Source organism: Erinaceus europaeus, chromosome 16 (assembly GCF_950295315.1).
Source record: "Erinaceus europaeus chromosome 16, mEriEur2.1, whole genome shotgun sequence".
NCBI lineage: Eukaryota > Metazoa > Chordata > Mammalia > Eulipotyphla > Erinaceidae > Erinaceus > Erinaceus europaeus.
Genome location: NC_080177.1, coordinates 62,715,513 through 62,737,648, shown reverse-complemented (window position 1 = coordinate 62,737,648; position 22,136 = coordinate 62,715,513). Strand labels below are relative to the sequence as shown.

The following is a 22,136-nucleotide window of genomic DNA, read 5'->3' as shown; positions in this document are numbered from 1 at the left end:
GCTATAAGCATCTTCACCTGTTCAGTACCATGTGTATTAAATTGTTGTCCTTGGAGTTCTTAGGTAAGTGCTAATCAATGAATCATATTTCACTTCATAGTTTTGCTTTTGGAATTGTGTCTAAGACACTCTTTTTAGCTCTATTACAAGATATTCTCCAAAATTTTCTTTAACTTATAATGCTAGCTTTCACACATTCATTAATCATAACTTATAATGTTTGTATTATGACACTGTATGTTTTAAGTTTCTATTTTTTTCATACTATAATTCAGTTTTTCTAATATCATCTATTACATTGATTTCCCATTAAATTTTGTGTGACTATCATATATAAAGTCACCAATAAATGACAATTTAAAGGTGGCTGGGTGGTAGTGCAGTGGGTTAAGCATGCATGGCACAAAGCGCAGGGATAAGTATGAGGATCCGTGTTGCAGCCTCTAGCTCCCCACCTGCAGAGGGGTCTCTTCACAGGTGGTGAAGCAGGTCTGCAGGTGTCTATCTTTCTCTCCCCCTCTCTGTCTTCCTCTCCTCTCTCGATTTGTCTCTGTCCTATCCAACAATAAAACAACCATAACAAGGACAACAAAATGGGAAAAATAGCCTCCAGAAGTAGTGGATCTGTAGTGTTGGCACCAAGCCCCAGCAATAACCCTGCAGGCAAATATATATCTGACTCCTTCAGTCAATCCTTTCAATTCCTGCTTGAGGAAAATAGTTTAACATTTTTGATATAACTTTGTATTGTGTTGGGATAGTTAGTGGCCTATTTCCCTAGCTTTTCCTCTTTGTAATGCTGATCCTGTTATTTCCACAGTGTTAATTTCCATGAACCTTTTGTAATAAAATTAGTATTTTAAGATAAAGATTAATATAGGAAAATTGACCACATTAAAATATTAAACTGTATCACCCCAGTAGCATGAACCATTTTTTGACATATAATTTTTTATGCTTTCTATTAGTCTAACATTTGCCAGATGACGTGCATAAAATCAATAATGTTAATTCCTAGACATTTCATAGTCTGCGTTAGTATTTTACCATCCTAATTATTTCTTTTTTAAAATATGTATTTATTTATTATTGTATACAGAGAGAAACTGAGAGGGGAGAGGGTGATAGAGAGAGAAGGAAACAGAGAAATATCTGCAGGCCTACTTCACCATTCCTGAAGCTTCCCCCCTGCAAATAGAGGACCATGGCCTTGAACCAGGTTCTTTGAGCACTGTAATGTGTGTGCTTAACCAAGTAAAGCAACACCTACCCCCACCCCCAGTTGTTTCTAATTGATAATTTCTGATACAGATAAGTATTACTGCTTTATGAATGTTGATCTTGTATCCAAGACCTTATATTGTTATAATTTAACTGTTGATGTCTCAGTTTTTTTAACTATTAATTTTATTAATGGCATATGAGATAGTGTTTCACATGATGCAGAGAGAGGAACAAGTCAAAGCACAATTCTGGCACGAGCTGTGCCATTTACTGAATTAAGAATTTAAGGCATGAAAGTCTGAATCTTCTTCACCAGTGAAATAATTTCCTCAGATGCCCTCAAGTTGTGGGAATTCTGGGGAAGGAGGAGTATAAAGGACACAGGAGGCACCTTGCAGTCCTGATTTATGATGGGAGAAAAGGGCCTAAGGTGAGAGTTAAGAGTGTTCTGCAGATGCCTATCATGGGGAGATAATAAATTTACCCACATATCAACAACCCTATTGCAAATCATTAACCCCCAAATAAAATGATGAAAAACTTTCTTAATGACCGGTTAGATTTTCAGTATTTCAAGTATCATTCTCTTAGTATGTAGACTTTTTCAAGGTTTCAAAATACAGTAAAAAGTTCTATGAAATAAAAATATTTCTATAAGTTTCTATACAGATCCCTTACCAAATAAAGAACATACCCTCCTAATTATTTTTCCTAAGGTCTATTTTATACCAGCCTTGTTTATCAATTTCTTTGTGCAATTATTAAAAAGATCATTTGATTTTCATCTTTTGGTCTAATAGTATCATTACTTTTTCTTGTAATCAAAATAATCATCTGATTTTCCTTCCTTTGAACTAATAGTATGATGAATTATCCTTACACTTAAAAAACTATCAAGCCATTTTGTAAATTATCAAGATTTAATCATGATGTATTATTTGTAGCAATATAGGTTATCTAAAATCACACAAGAAACAAGGCTATATTTGTTTATAAACTTTACTTTTACTATCCTTAAATGAAGTAGGTAAGTGTTACACATTTTCAATTTATCTTTTCTCACATCCAGGACCTTATGTATGAGGAATTTCACTATTCCTGGGTGGAATTTTTCATTCAGAGAAAGTGACAGACAGAAAGACACAGAATAAACAGAGAAGAATTCATGGGTAGAGGGTGGGTGGTGAAGCACCCCGTTGAGCGCATGTAACACTAAGCACAAGGATCCAGGGTCAAGCCCCTGGCTCCCCATCTGCATGGGGGGAGGGGGCTCACAGTGGTGAATGAAGCAGGTCTGCAAATGTCTTTCTCTCTCAATATCTCTCTGTCCTATGCAATAAAATAGGGGGTGGGGAATATCCATCAGGAGTAGATTTGTGGTGCCAGCACCAAGCCCCAGCGATAACCATGAAGGTAAAAAAAAAAAAAAAAAAAAAAAAGAATTCATTTAGAGGTGGCTCAAAGCACAAGGACCTGAATAAGGATCCCAGTTCGAGCCCTCAGCTCCCCTCCTGCAAGGGAGTTGCTTCACAAGTGAAGCAGGTCTGCAGGTGTCTTTCTCTCCCCCTCTGTCTTTCCCTCCTCTCTCTATTTCTCTCTGTCCTATCCAACAAAGACAACAACAATAACTACAACAATAAAATAACAAGGGCAACAAAAGGGAATAAACAAATAAACATTTTTTAAAAAGAGAAAAATACTGGATTTAATAACTAGACCTATAAATGTGGGTAGTCCTTCCCCCCAGCTCCACCCCTAGTTTCAGCAGAGATGATGAAGTTTCAGTGCTTAAAATCCCGGGGAATACAACACCTGGAAAATCCTGTATTGGCAATTTATTTTATGTGCTAGAATAAAATTTTAGTCGCAGAGAAAGTAATCACCCATGTGAATAAATAAGATAATAAAGAGAAGAATTGCACTAAATTCATGCTGTGATCACATGTAACTAAAATTCAAGTATATTATCATGACAAAGATCTAGCCTGAGTTCTATTGTAAAATATACTTGACCACACTAACCTGTTGTGTGGTTTAAAATTCCCACCACTACTTTCAAATAATCTCCTGGGTATTTTATTTTAACATTTTATTTTATTTTTGTGGTTATTGTGATACATAAGATTATAGAATCACAGGGTATACTTCCATATAACACCTGCCACCAGAGTTCTATGTCCCCACCCCACCTTCCAAAGATGGCCACCATAGTTTCCATAAGTCTTGGTAAACAGTTGCCTTGCTTCTGTTCTTTGGCAATTGTGAATAAGGCAGCTATGAATTTAAAGGTGCATACTCCTAAATGCACCAATCACAGACAAAGAAATTTAAACAGTTCTTTTCTTTTTTTTTTTGAAAACTAAGGTATCAAGCATATTTACTCTGAAAAGTGTAAATCAATAAAGTTGGGTATAAGATATCAGCCCACAATAGTTTTATGATTGAAGATCACATCTGGTTGTGAAGCACAAATAAAGTAAAAAGGCAGGTCTTCAACTAAACGATTTGTCTTTTGGGTGAGGGTAGATAGCATAATGGTTATGCAGAGACTCATGCCTGAGGCTCTCAAGTCCCAGGTTCAGTCCCCCATACAACCATTAGCCACAGCTGAACAGTGCTCTGGCTGAAAAAATAAAAAAAGTCTTTCCAATTAAAAACTATTTCTTTAGTTCTTCCTCAAGTCCATGGTTTTAAATGCTTGCAGATTTGGTTCAAAACCTAGTGAATCAAAATTCCTAGAGGAGCTAGAGAATCCACGCTGAACCAATCAATTCCAGGTAATTTTTTGAGCAGACAAGTTTGAAAACTACTGTTGATGGAGATTAAGAGTCAAATTTTGGAGATGGCATAAATGCAATTAGTTACACATTAAAAATTATATGCTTGAACTTTGAAGGTTCACAATTAGGATCTTATGTTTTCTCATGACTCACTGGAATTATTTGTTTTAAACAATGATAATGGCAAAATGTCGTATTCAAAACTATCACTGCTCAGATTGTGTTCTTTTTTTTTTCCCAGGGATACTCCCATTTTGGGAACCAGGAGCAGGGAAAAGCTCAGTTATAAGTTTCATAGCTCATCATAGCTCAGTTTTAAGTTTCTCATACAAGTCCTCTTGGTCAATCATGTCTTTGTGCCCATTCCAACAGTTCTTCTTCTAGCGTTTGCCCTTCTTGCGTAGCCAGTCAACAGCGTCAGGTTAAGCCTGATGTAGAGTTTCGAGACCTCCTTTGAATCTGGAGAGGTGGCAGTCGTTGACTATGTGGGTCATAGTCTGTCTGGAGCCGCAGGGGCAGTTCGGGTCGTTTCTGGCTCCCCAGCGGTGGAACATGGTGGCGCACCGGCCATGGCCTGTTCGATAGCGATTGAGGAGGGCCCAATCATAACGTGCTAGGTCAAAGCCGGGTTGACGCTTACAGGGGTCTGTGATGAGGTGTTTGTTCTTTACCTCAGCTGACTGCCAACTCTTGTTTCCAAGAGTCTGGAACAGAGAAGTTCAGTGTAGGCATAGGGGACCAGATTGGATGACAAGACGTCAAGCGTTGGACAGGGTGGGCGAAGATATCCGCGTATATTGGCAGGTCCAGTCGAGCGTAGACCTATCACTATTCCAACAGTGATAGGCGAGGACAGCCGCATTGTGGGTGGCAATGGCACTCATCTCCATGGCACTTGCTGCACACTCTGTGCCACTGAGGTAATACAGTCGATCATGAAGTATGATGGAAGGACATTTCTCTGGAGGCTTATAGTGAGGATATGCAATCCATGGCTGCTTCACGGCATAATCACAGGACAGAAAGAGCTCTGAGATTTGTCTCTTAGTAAGAGTTTCTTGGGAAAAGATCTTCCAAACATGAGTCCCATCTGTGGATGGTGGAGGACTGTCCTTTTGTCTTACAGGGGATATAATCCCAATGCTGTTAATGAACAAATCTGAATCATCAGTGGTCAAGACTGCACTGAGATCAAACTTCTCTAAGGTTCTAGAAGTAAAGATAGTTGAATTCAACTGCCCCTTAATGAGTGTGGTAACTATATGTTGGTAGTATTGATGAAATTCCTCAATGGGAGGCTCAAAGATGAGAAAAGTTATGTTGGACATTTTTCGATTCAATGGAGTGGCCACCAAGACAATATCATACAAGTCTGACCGGGTCTCGCATCCAATTTGATACACCACTTCATACATCTTTGTGGGGTTTCCTGTATTCTTGTTCCTTGTTTTCTCCTCTATGTATATTACTGAGCCAGATATAAGGTTGCTTTTAGAAACCTGAAGGAGCCCTGAGCACAAGCTTATTGCCACCTTCTACTGCCCAAAGACCAGAATCAACAGCAGACATTGACATTGCCCCTACAAAGCCACCGATGTTCGTGCTTTGGCCATAACAGACCCTCATGATAGGAGCAACAACTTCACGAAGAAATTTCTCTGAGAAGCCTGCTTTCTGCAAGGTTTCAAGAAGTGTTTGGTTAAGCATTCTAAGGAAGTTGTCCCCTCCTAGAAAATGCAGTAACTTTTCTACACTACTGAAGGCATAGTCATGAGACTGGGAGCGGTAGATCCTCATAAACTTGTCTAATACATCTTCCACCCACATGTGCATGCAAAGGGACTGAAGTCCATAATGCCAAATTAACTTAATCATGTTAATTATAAACCATTGGATTTCCTCAAACACCAGTGACTCTCCGTTATACACCCCTATTAGGCCACCAGACATTTGAAAGGCAGAAAGACCCAAGTCCTTGACGAAATTTAAACAGTTTTTAAGAATCTTCCAGAGGGATAGAGAATGGGAAAGCTATCAGGGGAGGGGATGGGATATGGAGATCGGGTGGTGGGAATTGTGTGGAGTTGTACCGCTCCAATCCTACGGCTTTGTTAATGTCTCCTTTCTTAAATTAAAAAAAATAATAATCTTCCCAACAACAAAAGTCCTGGACCAGATGGCTTCACAAACAAATTCTACAAAACCTTCAGCAAACAGTTAATACCTATACTTATTTTTTTTAAACAAATTCTTTTTTAAATTTGTTTTTTTTTTTTCCTCCAGGCTTATTGCTGGGCTCGGTGCCTGCACCATGAATCCACCGCTCCCGGAGGCCATTTTTTCCCCTTTTTGTTGCCCTAGTTGTTGCAGCCTCGTTGCGGTTATTATTGCCATTGTTGACGTTGCTTTTGTTGTTGGATAGGACAGAGAGAAATGGAGAGAGGAGGGGAAGACAGAGAGAGAGAGGGGGAGAGAAAGACACCTGCAGACCTGCTTCACCGCCTGTGAAGCGACTCCCCTGCAGGTGGGGAGCCGGGGGCTCGAACCAGGATCCTTACGCCAGTCGCTGCGCTTTGCGCCACGTGCGCTTAACCCACTGCGCCACCGTCCGACCCCCTTAAATTTGTTTTATTATATTTATTTATTGGATAGAAACAGACAGAAATTGAGAGGGATGGAGGAGATAGAGAGACACCTGGTTCACTATTCACAAAGCTTTCCCCCTGCAGGTGGGGGCCAGGGGCTCGAACCCAGGTCCTTTCACACTGTAACATGTCATTCAACCAGGTGCACCACCACCTGGTCCCAATACCTATACTTCTAAAGCTTTTCCATAAGATCGAAGAAAAAGAAACACCCCCTTGCACCTTCTATGAAGCCAATATCACCCTAATTACACTAAAAGCAGATAGGGACACAACAAAAAAGGAAAACTACAGACCAATACCTCTGATGAACATAGATGCCAAAATATTAAACAAGATCCTGGCCAACCGGATACAGCAATATATCAAAAAAAAAAAATTGTTCATCACGACCAAGTGGGATATATTCCAGGAACACAAGGCTGGTTCAACATACATTAAGTCAATCAATGTCATTCACCACATAAATAAAATCAAAATCAAAAACCACATGATTATCTCAATAGATGCAGAGAAAGCCTTAGACAAAATCCATCACCCATTCATGCTCAAAACACTACAAAAAATGGGAACAGATGGGTAATTCCACAAGATAGTGGAATCCATATATAGTAAACCTACAGCCAACATCATATTCAATGGACAGAAACTGAATGCATTCCCCCTCAGATCGAGGACTAGACAGGGCTTTCCATTTCACCATTACTCTTCAGCATAGTATTAGAAGTTCTTGCCATAACAATCACACAAGAGAAAAAAAATCAAAGGAATACAGATTGGAAGGGAAGAAGTCAAGCTCTCACTATTTGCAGATGATATGATAGTATACATAGAAAACCTTAAGAACCAGCAGGAAACTACTTAGTTCTGGAAGTTCTTAGGCAATATATAGCAAGGTGTCAGGCTACAAAATCAATGTACAAAAATCAGTGGCATTTCTTTATGCAAACAGTAAATCTGAAGAAGATATCCAGAATTCATTCCCATTCACTCTTGTATAATGAATGAAAGACTTGTATAATGAAAACTATGAGTCACTATTCAAGGATATAGAAACTGATACCAAGAAATGGAAAGACATCCCATGCTCATGGATTGGAATAATTAATATCATCAAAATGAATATTCTCTCAAGAGCCATATACAAATTTAATGCAATACCCATCAAAGTTCCACCAAACTTCTTTAAGAGAACAGAACAAAAAATACAATTATTTATCTGGAATCAGAAAACACCTAGAACTGACAAAACAGCCTTAAGGAAAAGAAACAGAAATGGAGGCATCACACTCCCAGATCTCAAACTACTTTATAAGGCCATCATCATCAAAACAGCCAGGTACTAGAATAAAAATAGGCACACAGACCAGTGGAACACAATTGAAAGCCCAGAACTAAACCCCCACACCTATGGACATCTAATCTTTGATAAGGGGAACCAAAGTATTAAATGGAAGAAGGAGGCTCTCTTCAATAAATGGTGCTGGGAAAACTGGGTTGAAACATGCAGAAGAATGAAACTGAACCACTTTATCTCACCAGAAACAAAAATCAACTCCAAATGGATCAAGGACATGGATGTTAGACCAGAAACCATCAAATACTTAGAGGAAAACATTGGTGGAACACTATCCCACCTAAACCTCAAGGACATATTTGATGATACAAACCCAATTGCAAGGAAGACTAAAGAAGAAACAAACCAATGGGATTACATCAAATTGAAAAGCTTCTGCACAGCCAAAGAAACTATCACACAAAGAAACTCCTCACAGAATGGGAGAAGGTCTTCACATGCCATACATCAGACAAGAGACTAATAACCAAAATATACAAAGAGCTCAACAAACTTAACAACAAAAGAGCGAAAATGGGCTTTGTATTTTAACTCTCTTTTCAATCACCAGGTTCCAGATGCTAGCATGATGCCGACCAGACTTCCCTGGACAACCCCACCAATGTGTCCTGGAGCTCGCTTTCCTAGAGTCCTTCCCCACTAGGGAAAGAGAGAGACAGGCTGGGAGTATGAATGGACCTATCAACACCCATGCTCAGCGAGGAAGCAATTACAGAAGCCAGACCTTCAACCTTCTCTCAGTGTGAGGTGGAATCTCAGTGTAGTTTTGATTTGCATGTCTCTAGTGATAAATAAAATGGAGTATGTCTGTATATATCTGTGGTTCATGCGTATCTGTTTTTAGGAAAACTGTTTGATCAGTTCTTTGGCCCACTTTTTTATGGGGCCATTGTTTTTGTTTGTTTTTGTTTGTTTGTTTTTGCTTCCCCTTTCTTTTAGTAGAGCTGTATCATTTTTTCTTTTTGTAATACATGTTTAATAACAGTGGATGCCCCTTAGTCAATGTGAATTATGTACCTTCTGGACTCTAATATACTGCCTGAGGGAAAGTCCTGTTACTTGGCCTTCGTTTGATATCCTAAGTCCATATTTTGCTGGTTTTCTTTTTGAAATTTATGTATTTATGAGATAGGTAAACAGGCTCTCATTCTGCTATATGTGGTGCCAGATCAAACACATTTACAAGTCCTCTGCTCCACCACTGCACTACCAACCCTGCTGCAGAGACAGATTTTTTTTTTTTTTTTCAATTTTTGGATAGAACAGAGAGGAACTGAGAAGGGAGGGTGAGACAGAGAGAGAGAAATAGAGAGAGAGAGAAAAATAGAGAGACACCTGCAGACCTGCTTCACTACTTGTGAAGCATCCCTCACACCCAACTCCACCCCCACCCCACCCCCAACCCCGCAGGTGGAAAGCCAGGAGCTTGAACCAGGATCCTTGTGCAGTTCCTTACATTTCTTACTACTACAGTGCACTTAACCCAGTGTGCCACCACCCAGTACCCCCGCCCCGAAACAGATGCCTTCAACAATAGTCTTATTTTCATGTTCTCTAATACAATCATGTTGGGTATTGGAACTTTCCCTCTGTGAACAGCCAATGTTTCTTTAAACGCCCCCCCACACACATTGGCATCACCACTGTCCAGATCACAGTGTCATAGACTTGATAAAGTAGAGATTTACCCATTATTGCTTATCTCCCACAGTTAATTTCCAATCATGTCATTTCTATTTTATAATGCTAAAGAGAAAGAAACAATGTTTATACAGTTACATGTACAACTATAATGGTTATACACATCCAGTAGGTTCTGGCACAGTCAATATCCCATTGAATTTCTCGAACATATGATATAATTTCAAAGACATATGACAGAGAAACACTGTTTAGATTTCCAAAAGTGACACAAACTGAATTTTAACTGTAACAAACTGTTGTACCAAGCTATGTTTAAAGTTTTTACATTTAGAAACAATGACACATGCTGCCAAAGTGCTTTCTCTACCACATATAGAGATTGTCTATGTGTTTAATCATATTTTCTCAGTGATGAAGGTATATTCAGGATTCTGAAGACTTTTTTTGTAGAATTTAAAAATAAGTGTCTGGTATTTCATCTTTTAGCAACTAGTTTCAAAAATAAAAGCAATGTTTAAAAAGACAGCAAACAGTAGAACAGATAGTTCTTTGGAACACAGAACATTAAAAACAGAGCAAGATAATTCTCTAATATATGTTTTTGTTCGTTTGTTTGCTTTTTATTTTTTTATCCTATCCTTAGTGGAAACAGGACAAGGGTAGATACTGAGTATTAACATGATTTCAGAAACTATGCCTCTGGTCCCATCTAAGTCTCAGTGCAGACTAGAGTCTTTACCACATAATCAAAAAGTTTGAGGTTGTAAAGACAAAGCTTTGTGACCCTACATACTGGCAGTGGTAGCCCCAGAATCATTCTTTCAAAAGTTTTTTGAAAGAGGGTGGGGGTAGATAGCATAATGGTTATGCAAAGCGTCTCTCATGCCTGAGGCTCTAAAGTTCCAAGCTCAATCACTCATACATACCACCATAAACCAGAGCTGAGCAGTGTTCTGGTAAAATAAATAAATTGATAATAATAATAATAATAACTTAAGAGGAAGAGCCAATAAAATAGCTCACCTGCATAGTGTGTCTGTTTTGTTATGCCTATGACCCAGATTGCAGCCCAGCAGTCCCACTCGACTGGAGAAAGCTTCAATGCTATGATGTCTTCCCCATCTCTATCTGAAAAATCCGTTGCAGTGGAGTCTTGCTGCCAATACATACCTACATATTTGCACATATACATAACCTGAGAAGCTGGGGACTCAGGACCAAGCATTTAACCAAACTGCTCATGAAGTTTATGAAAAGGGCAAAGTGGTGTGAGGGATCAATTTCAATGTCTCATTTAAATTGAACGGTAACTGAAAGAAAAGACTATTAGAATTTTCTTTGCTTTAATACGTTTGTACTGTTATACCGAAGTACCAAACTGGGTGTCTTATAAATTAAACCTTTTCTTAAGAATATTTATCTATTGGGAGTTGGGCGGTAGTGCAGCGGGTTAAGCACACATGGTGCAAAGTGCAAGGACAGGCGTAAGGATCCCGTTTCGAGCCCCTGGCTCCCCACCTTCAGGGGAATCACTTCACAGGCGGTGAAGCAGGTCTGCAGGTGTCTTTCTTTCTCCCTCTCCCTTCCCCTCCTCTCTCCCTTTTTCTCTGTCCTATCCAACAACGATAACATCAATAACTACAACAATTAAAAAAAAAAACAAGGACAACAAAAAGGGAAAATAAATATTTTTAAAAAAGAATATTTATCTACTGATTCATTCATTCATTCATTCAAAGCACTGCTTCACCACTCGTGAGGTTTCCCTCTTTATAGGTGGGGGCTGGGGAGCTGAATTCAGGTTCCTGCTCATTGTGACATGTATGCCACCTGGCCCCATGAAACTTTTAGTTAATATATATGAGTATGGGTACGGTGTGATGGCACATATTATGGGAGAGATCTGAACTTATTCCCAAGACAACTGTCCCATAATCAAGCAGTGCTGAGTGATATCCCAAGGCTTGAGGACTGGGAGATGCTGAAGGGAAGCAGAAGATGCGATGTGGAGGTAGAGTGTGCACAGGGTAATGGCAGAGTCAGGATAATTTCTACCCTACTCTCCAGAGGGAGGCTGGGTCACCCTACTTTGCCACTCAAGGAAGACTGGTTCAGAAGTGAGTACAGCCTAGAATGTTCCCAGCTTTGACTATGGACTATGAGCTCATGTACAGGGACTCAGAAATTGTACAGGCTCCGGTGTATATATGAAAAGATATGGGCCCCAGGTTAGATCGTTGTGGGAAACAGTTAATTGCATTTATATATTTTCTTCAAGTCTGCAAGCAACTGTCTGCCTTAATCCTGCCTCCTAGCTTTTTATTTTATTTTTTTTTATTTAAGAAAGGATAAATTAACAAAACCATAGGATAGGAGGGGTACAACTCCACACAATTCCCACCACCCAATCTCCATATCCCATCCCCTCCCCTGATAGCTTTCCCATTCTCTATCCCTCTGGGAGGATGGACCCAGGGTCATTGTGGGTTGCAGAAGGTGGAAGGTCTGACTTCTGTAATTGCTTCCCCGCTGAACATGGGCATTGACTGGTCGGTCCATACTCCCAGTCTGCCTCTCTCTTTCCCTAGTAGGATGGGTCTCTGGGGAAGCGGAGCTCCAGGAGGGGTCTTCAGTCCAAGGAAGCCTGGCTGGCATCCTGATGGCATCTGGAACCTGGTGACTGAAAAGAGAGTTAACGTTCAAAGCCAAACAAATTGTTGAGCAATCATGGACTCAAAGCTTGGAATAGTGGAGAGGAAGTGTTAGGGGGGTACTCACTGCAAACTCTAGTATACTTCTGCTTTCAGGTATATATTTTGCAGTAGTTTATGGATACGTGTGAACATATGCTCTCTCTCACCGAAACTAGTGTATATCTAGGTTTTAGGACTTTGTTAGAAAGTGAACCACCTGGTATGGAATTAGAGAATACTATGAAAGGAAAGGTCTCACCCGAGTAATGAAGCTGAAGGGTAGTCACTCCACACGTGAAGTCTCTGGACACAGTCTGAGGTGAAGCATGTTGAGGTGGGCCTCCTAGTTCTAATCTCAACTCTTGACTCCATCTTCCCAGACAGCATCTCTTAGACCACCCACACGTTAAATATCAAGCTCAAGCAAAGATTACTATGCTCTTAGGAACGTTGAAAAAAAATGGTGAAATATGTATATACATAGATATTGACAGATATTTATAGAATCTGCCCAAATAAGTGACCTTGGGAGAACTACTGCAGTTTCAAATGAAGGGAGGAGGGAATGGGACACAAAACTCTGGTGGTATGAACTGTATGGGATTATACCCCTATTATCTTTCAATTTTGTAGATTAAATCACTAATAAAAAGAGAGTAAGTAAATTGAGATCCAAAGCATTTTTTCTTTTCTCTTATTTCTTTCTTTTCTTTTTATCTCCCTTTTTTCCTTTTTTTAACCAGAGAACTGCTCAGCTTTGGCTTATTGTATGCTATTAGGGATTGAACCTGAGACCTCAGACACCCAACCATGAATTTTTTTTTTTCATAACCATTAAGCTACCTCCCTAGTCCAGAGAGTAGACTGAATAAGCAAAGTACACACAGAATTCACAAAAAGGGCACATGAAAGCACAGGGTCCTTGTAACAAACCTTAATTTTTTTTTTTTCAAAAGCTATATTTATACAGGTAAGATCAGACACTGAACTGGTCACATCAGTAAATTGTGCTAAGTATCTTCACAGTTTAGGTAACTGTAAACACTGTCCTATCACTACTAAGTGTAAACATTCCAGAAGCAACCACAGACCAGGCAGAAATTCTGCATAATCCCAGATGTATTGGCAGTAATACGGACAGTGCATAATTCAGTGATACTCAGAATAAGTTCAGAAATCCTTTAGCACAAAGGGGTGACTTCTACTGAAATAAGTTATTATTTCAGTAGAAATAATATATATGTTGATGCAAGAAACTTGAAAACACATCAAGAATACAGATAAGTATAACAGCCATACTTTGATAGAATTGGTATGTAAGCTGGTAGACTGTAGCAAAATTAACTAACTGAAACTTGCATAAGTGTTCTGAATACGTTTTCTTAGAAAGTTTGCACCTTTTATTTATGACTAAGAAATTACATTGTAAGGAAAGGCAGAACTCCAGTGGGTGGTGGGGTGGTGGTGGTCATATGGTACTATACAATAATCTTACAATCTTGTAACCAATTATTACCCACAAATAAAGAAATAGAAAAAATAACAAAGAAATTCCATGATAGACAGTTACTGATAAAATATACCCTATTGATGAAGGTCAACTTTAACTTCCTCACATTCAAAGGTGTATAAGTCAAAAGTCAAAATAGGTTGACTGACTATAGCCTTTACTATAAACTCATGCAAAGGCTTCAGAAATGCAGACTTCCTCCACGTTATTAAATAAGAGGCTTTTGTCCAGCTAATGTGCAAGAACCACTGTTGAACTTTCTTGTAAGTCAGCAGTTTTCAATAGCTCTTTTATTTTCCTTTTACTAGGCAGCATTCCAGTCAGCCAACCCAAAATTCCCATTTTCCTCATATTGGAGAAACTGTTCTGGATTCTCATGTTCACTGTCACTGAGTAATGCCAACAAGGGCCCTCACACAGTTCCTCATACAGTTTATTCTTGCAAGAATAAAGCAACTGAATTTCAAATTCTCTTTAAGCTGACAGGTGGCATATCAAGAATATTTTCACCTTTAACAAATTCTAAAGACTAAGTTTTTAAAAAAGCATGTTGGTGCATTGTCTCTGATCAATGTCTAACAGCTCTATTCTACTGGGCTTTCTGGCATCACATCATTCCACTGTGTTCCATAGTCTTTTCTTGATTATTACAATACATCATTTTACTTTAAGAATGGAGACAGACATGTTTGTTTATCTTTTGGTAGCTCAACAAACCTTACAGAACTGGTGATCTTGGGCATACCTTTTTTTAGCTAGATTTCATGTTTTACTTTTAATTGCAATTGTAACATCTTATTTGAAGCAGGCAGTACTGAATTTTTTCTAATGTAGAAAGTATGTTTCCTTTCCTTGTTAAGCATATTTTGTTAAACTAATTTTAATGTTGAACATTAGCTTGAAGCCATCATAACAAACATCAATAATTACTGGAAGCAACACAATGGAGCATCAAAAGCATACGCATTTTAAAGTCCTGGGCTCAATGCCCAAATTCATCCATTTATTTGGGATTGCCTTGGGTTGCTTATCCACAAAATGGGAATAATAAGAATTTTTTTCATGTAACTGTGGGATGATTGAGTAAGATAATTCACAGAGCTCATGACTGCATCTTTCCTCTTGCTGGCTGGCATGCTCTTAGAATCTGCTGATAGATGGGAGCTCTGCCTCCAGTCTAAACAGCTCCAGACTATCACACACTTGTGTTTCCATGCTTGATTATTATTGTGTGTTTTCTTATGAAAAAATATAAACTTTTAATACCATCATCACTATATGTTAGTAATCTAACACATAAAAAAAGGGTGATGTAAAATAAAAAATTATCCCTCCTTCCCTTTATAAATAAGACAAGCTATTTTCTCCAATTATAGAAACCCTTGATAATAATGGGAAAAGCAGTGCCACAAAGTGATTTAAATCAACTAGGTCACTTAGCACTATACAATTATTTTGATAAATATGAGTTTTTTCATATAATCAGCTAAACATATTTGTAATGAAATCCTGAACTAAATTCAAGTTTAAACAAATATCAGCAAGTACAATAAGTATCACCATGTCACCTAGTAACCCCTTGAAATCTTGGATTCCCCTTTCTTCATCTTTTAGACCCTGCAAAGTCTTCTCTTTTAAAGTATTAAAAGAATTGTGTTTATTTACTTGTTTGTTTGATAAGAGGGTACTCACTGTGGCTTGATGCCTGCACAAATCCACAGCTCCCAGTGGTCACTATTTTTGGCTCTTTCTTTCTAGTGAACACAGAGAGAGATAAAGAGGTAGGGAAAGAGAGACACCTGGAGACTGCTCCACCACACATGAAGCTTCCCCACAACAGGTGGGAGTTGAGGGTTTGAAACTGGTCCTTACACATGCTAATGTGGTTATCTTCTATAGGATATGCCACCACCTAGGTCTGAAGAGAAATGCTTTTGAAGTTCACTTCATACACTGCATATGCAAAGATGTCAGGGAATAGAGACACTTCTATGACATAATTATAGAACAAACTCGAATAGCTTGGTTGGAAAAAACAGCATATTTAGGAGGCAAGAATTGAATTATTCCTGAATAGTCTTGGGAAAAGCACTGAAGAAGGTAATTTACTTTTCTGCCACATCTAAAAGTGACCATTATATATTCTCCCTCACTGATTAAATCATCTTTCTTTTGTTGTCAATAATACTATATACGGTCTATATATACAGAAATATGTCCGTGATACATTGTTTATGTCCTTTTACTCCTTAGGCATTATTTTAAATATTGTATCATGACTCTGTTCAGTTGAAGACCAAGATTTAATGTTTTTTGAGAAGGTTCTAGATAAATAAGAGATGTTATCATAAATACTTTAAAGTACCAGTGAAATTTTCTGAACCCCATCAATGTTTCTCTCTGTTATGGTCAAGTGCTCTGCTTTCAAGAACATTTGACCTAACAAACATGTGCTGGTCTAACTTACAAATGTAAGTTGGATAAATTTTTTATATTGAAGACTATTTCACTTTAGCAATTTCTCCTGAGTATAGAATATAACTAAAATCAACAACAAACAAGTTATGAAGCAGATCATTATTTTATACATACGGGAAACGAATTACAGCTGTACATTTTCCTTTGAATAATTAAAGATTTTAAATCATGGCTTGTTTCATTTTGTTGGGAGTTCTGCATTACTTCATAGTAAAATAAAAAGTAGTTAGAAATATCATCTACCTATACTGTATTTAAATTTAAATATGCATAATATTTGTTAATAATGTATTTTTGTCAGAGTGAAGAACTTTTGACAAAAGGATATGCATGTAATAAGTACAGTCTAAATATTATTTAGTTGTCATGTCAGCAGTAATGCAAAAGAGGTTTCATAATTTATTCAACAGTACTGAACATATGCTATAAATATTATAAGATCTTTTGATTAAAAAAAAGAAAAAGAAAGAAAGCTGACATTCTTGCTAATGAAGGTATTCATCTACTGAATTAGTTTAATAGTCCCTGGAACTTGCTAGCACCAGACTATATTTTAATTAAATTTAATCTATCTGCAACATCTTGATTTCCCAATCCTTAAAAGCTAGTTTTTAATCCATTGTTCATATTTCTTTTCAGATTTTATCTGTCTTAATTAAAATTATCTCTAAACATTTTTTAAAATTGGAAATCACTGCTTTACAAAATTTCCACTGACCATCATGAAGTTTATCCTATATTTTACTAACTCCCTCACTTAGTAAAAATTATTGCTAAGTTTCCAATATGTACTAGTTTCTGTGAACAAGACACACATTTCTACACTTTAGAAGGGAGACAGATTTTAATAAGCTAAGTATATAATCTACTACATGAGTGTAGTAGTCAAGGTTTTACAGTGAATATTACAAGACAGTAGAAAATGTGGCTTCAGGGCCAGTGAAATATTAATAGCTCCCTTAGATAATGCACTTTTTTACCATATGTACGACCCAGTTTGAGCCCTACTCCCATCACACTGATGGAAGCTTTGGTGCTGTGGTTTTTCACTCCCTTTCTCTGCTCTGTCTCTATCAAAAAAAAAAAAAAAAAAAGAGTTTCTGACTCAATTTGAGTGGGGTATTTAATTAGAGAGATTCTCAGATATTTCCTATAGATTATTGTGAAAATTAAATTTTTGAAAAGCAATTGGTATGGGTCCCAGTACACAGAAGGTACACAATGAATCAATGATGATAATGGTCAATCTCAGAACCATTCAGATCAAGATCTTTGCTAGTCTTCCAGATCAGGTTCTTTAGAATATATTCTGAACAGAATCAGAAATGATAGAAGCTATTGTTTGTTTTTTTGTTTTTAGACCCACAGAGTTCATAGCTGTCTGTTTTACTGTCCTTTTCATTACTTAATCACAGAATCTGCTCATGAGATACTAAAAAGTGTGTGCCTCCTCAGGTTATTTTTTCCCTCCAAATGGGACCCAAAATTTGAGATCCAAATGGAGGTTTCTTCTTATTGAGGAACAAAAGAGTCAGGTGAGTATAAGCAACTCAAGTTATAATGTCCTTTATTTTTATGGTTTTTTGCATGAAGCTGTTGAAAAGTTTTAACATCCTCAATACCTGTCAATATTCCTCAGTCTTGGCTCCTCTTCATTCTAGGCTACCTCTGTGATCTCAATCCCATCAGTCACTTTGACATTATAAGATGTACTATTATACTCATTCACATGCCTGGACAAAGGACTAAAACAAGATGAGGGTGGCTTCAGTGAATACACACATATAAAACACAAGTCAGTGTATACAAAAATTCACAAGTCACACAGCAATTTTCTCACCAAAAAAATTAATTAATTTTGCAGCCCAAGAGTTTGCACCATGACTAAAGTGTTGACCTAAGAGCAAGTTAGATTCCCAACACTGCATCTGCTGGAGTGATACTCTGGTATGTGACTGTGTCCTCTCTCTTCCTCTCTCTTAAATAAATAAATCACTTAAAAATAAATAGTAAATATGAAAATATAAAACTGTTTGATTTTCTCCATAATTCTATCATTTCAGTTTAATACCAGTACTGTGATACAGTCAAGTCCCAAGTAACATATTAGGTACTTTCAACTGTATTATTTTTTTAATTTTTTAGTAGTTTAACTAAAATATAACCACCAATAAACAAGCAACACATACTAAAAGTGCAAGATATGCTAAGTGTTGACATATGAATATATCATCATGAAATTAAGATAATGAATATATATATATATATACTCTCCAGCAAGTGAGGAAAAGGGTAGTTCTGTATCTAAAAAGAATCTGGCTGGTATCAGAATTTCAAGTGTCTCAGCCTCCAGAACTGTCAAAAATAAATTTATATTGTTTTAAGTACTCCAGACTCGGACATTAAGTTCAAACTAGGAATGATAGAAATGTATTAACATATCTCATAGTCCATTGTGATCCTCCCATTGGCACTTCAAACCCTCTGATTCCAGGCACCCACTGACTCTCCTGCACTACAGACTGGACTGCACTTACTGAAATTTTCTATAAATATGTGTAGAATCATTGATCCAGTATAATTATTCTAGGAATCATCCAAATTATTTAAAAAATTGTTTTTACTTCACTTCTATGTAATGACAGGTATTATTACATTGCATGGATGTCCAGAATTTGCTTATGAAAATATATGTTAATGAACATTTGAGTTATTTTCAATATGAGGGTATAGCAAGCAAAGATATTATAGGCATTTGTATATGATTCATATTATAGACACAATGTAACAAGATATAGTAAAATTCCCTAGGATAAGTACCCACGAATGGAACAGTTAAAAGATATGTTTCACATTTTAAGGAACAAATTTTCAAAGAGGTATTACCCTCTTATACATACATTATCAGTATATAGGTTCTAGTTTCTTCATAATCTCACAAATTTGGGGTATGGTTGTGTACTATAAACCATTAAGCTCATAAAAATGTAATTTGAGAGCAAAAAGATGTCAAAAGCACATGCCATTAGATATAATCACTGAACTTTAATACTGAAAATTTAAGTCACTATAAAAGTAGCAAACAATAAAGTTTTAGAACTGACCAAAAATCGGAACATGAAATACTACTAAAAATAAATATTTTAATAAAAGTCAGAAAATTGAAATGTACTATAATCCTATGCATTTAGACAAATTAATAACTCTTAGTAAAGTTATCAAGATTAGTGCTATTACAATCATTTCAAATATCTACTTATTTCAAGTGCTCTTATGAGTAGTTCCTTTATACAAAAGAACTATAGTTAACATTTCTAAGACCAACAGTGCACAGTGAGTCCACCAGGTTCCAGATGCTAGCATGATGCCAACCAGACTACCCTGGACAGACAACCCCACCAATGTGTCCTGGAGCTGTGCTTCCCCATAACCCCACCCCACTAGGGAAAAAGAGAGGCAGGCTGGGAGTATGGATCATCCTGTCAACGCCCATGTTCAGCGGGGAAGCAAGTACAGAAGCCAGACCTTCCACCTTCTGCATCCCACAATGACCTTGGCTCCATACTCCCAGAGGGTTAAAAAATAGGAAAGCTATCAGGGGAGGGGATGGGACATGGAGTTCTGGTGGTGGGAATTGTGTGAAGCTGTACCCCTCTTATCCTATAATTCTGTCACTGTTTCCTTTTAATAAATAAAAAAAAACTTGAAAAAATTTTAATGTGGATGATAAAAGGTGATAGCTATTACAGAAAAGTTAAATAATGGAAGGAAATAATGTTGCCATCTAAATTGAAACAGTAGTCATAAAAATTGTTAAAGACATGTTGAATAGCTCCTACAAGAAATAAAAATAAAGCATATAAGCACTATGAAAAACATGATACTAATTTCTACTTACCTGGACACAGCAATACTTGCAAAGTCAATAATGATATGATGGCAAGTAAAAAGAAAATGAATTCAATTACTAAGCTCTTAGTAACATATCCATTGTTATAGAGCTTCTAACTGAAGCCACAATTTTAAAAAATAAAACACTCTTCTACATTTCACTGGATCAAAAGTAACCTTGTTATAGAAGAAAACACAATTAGAAACATACAAGAAAATGTAATGGCAATATACAGACAGCTACAAATCTGATTCTTTTTAGAAGACTTCACACTTGCATCATAAAAATGACAACCTGAAAATTATTAGTGCTGACAAAATGAGAGAAAGTTCTTGTAGTTAAAATAAAAACAAAATATGCATAAATAAAAGAGTAACAAAAGGCTTTTTTTCTTGTAGGAGAACTATAATTTTATTTAAATGGTAGGTGTTTCTGCAGAACAGAAAATGGAATTGTAGTTTAAAAGATATCTAATTCTATACCTCACATATAGTAGTCATCTTTTTAAAGTTAGCAAGGAGAAAAAAAGTCCACAGGAAAAAGAAGTCAAATATTTTAATATCATCCAAACTATAATAACCAAAGAAATATTTCATTTGTTAATTCCAACTTTCAGATAAATTTTAGTTTTCTCCTTCAAGGAAACAAAAGTCTAAAAGTCACTATCAAGAATCTGTTTTTTCTGTGATGACTGTACCTAAATCTTGCACCCTTTAAAGAATATTACAGCTACCTTTACAATAGGTGCTGTGAGAAGCCGGGGGGAAGTACTGTTTTGTTTTGTTTGCACAATTTACTTTCTAAAATAGCAGAAATGTGGTAATCTTCAGAATAAATCATGTACATGAACAGTCAGTATTGCTGTTTCAAACAGGAAGATACAAGTACAACTTTGATATCTTAAGGTGATTTTTTTTTTTAGAGGGTTGTTATGGGTTGGCTGGTTTTTTGTTTTTTGTTTTCCTTAAGCTTTCAAAACTGAAACTGGTTTCCATGGAAGTTCTATATAACTATATGGAAACAGTAGATTTTAAAATCATAGCTGTTGTCCAGCCACATAAAATGAGATGCAGAATTTGATTAGATTCTGTCCTAAACATTTATTATTTATTTTGTCCATGTACAGGTGCATTATACATTAATGATAAAATTAAAAAGAAATCATGAAACAAGAAAAAGTTAGGGAAGTACTTTTTTCTAACACTGCAATTTATGGACTATTTCCTGAATTTACTAAATATCAGATGATGTTATACACATTTATTTATGTATGTACAGTCCATTTTTTTAAAAAAATATTTTATTTATTTAATACTGGATAGAGGCAGAGAGAAATTGAGAGAGGAAAAGGTGTTAGAGAGGGATAGAGACAGAGAGACACCTACACCCCTGCTTCACCATTTGTGAAGCTTTCCCCCTGCACATGGGGACCAGGGGCTTGAACCTGGGCTCTTAAACACTGCAGTGCGTGCACTTAATCAGATGTGCCACTGTTGGGCATTATGCCAGCTCCCCTGCATTGCTTGATGCTGTGGTCTATTTATATAATCATTGTTTTGCCTGTGACCAACCCTGCCTGCAGGGTATTGGTTAATCCCACTTGTTAGAACCTTCACAATAGCTGCTATGGAAGCTTTCTACCTTTGCACTCTTTTTCCACCCCGTCTCCTAGCCATTTCCTTTTCCCACTTGCCACTCTGATTAACGATAAATATAAAGGCGGTGTCTCTGATCAATAAAGGCATTGCATTGCGTTCCTGCTCCGCCACGAGTACCTGGTCTCTCTCCCGTGTCGCTGAGTAAGCAGCAGCCCAGGTTGGCTCTAGTCGAGTTCTCTCGAACCCAGAGAGCACGTGCCCGGGAAGAAACACCCGTGACGCTAGCCCAGCACACCACGGCTTGGCCTCCAACTC

At 37.3% G+C, this 22,136-nt stretch overlaps 2 protein-coding genes across 4 annotated transcripts in view; both read right to left on the bottom strand.

The window, feature by feature from the left end:
• PRKD1 (protein kinase D1) overlaps nt 1-22,136 on the bottom strand; it is a 363,379-nt gene that overhangs the window by 214,002 nt on the left and 127,241 nt on the right. The gene's annotated exons all lie outside the window — the stretch shown is intronic.
• LOC103108001 (prenylcysteine oxidase 1-like) overlaps nt 4,307-22,136 on the bottom strand; it is a 93,931-nt gene continuing 76,101 nt past the window's right edge. The window contains 3 exon segments of the mRNA XM_060175590.1: nt 4,307-4,377; nt 4,846-5,522; nt 5,524-6,008. Of these exon segments, the coding sequence (XP_060031573.1) occupies nt 4,307-4,377; nt 4,846-5,522; nt 5,524-6,008 (1,233 nt within the window).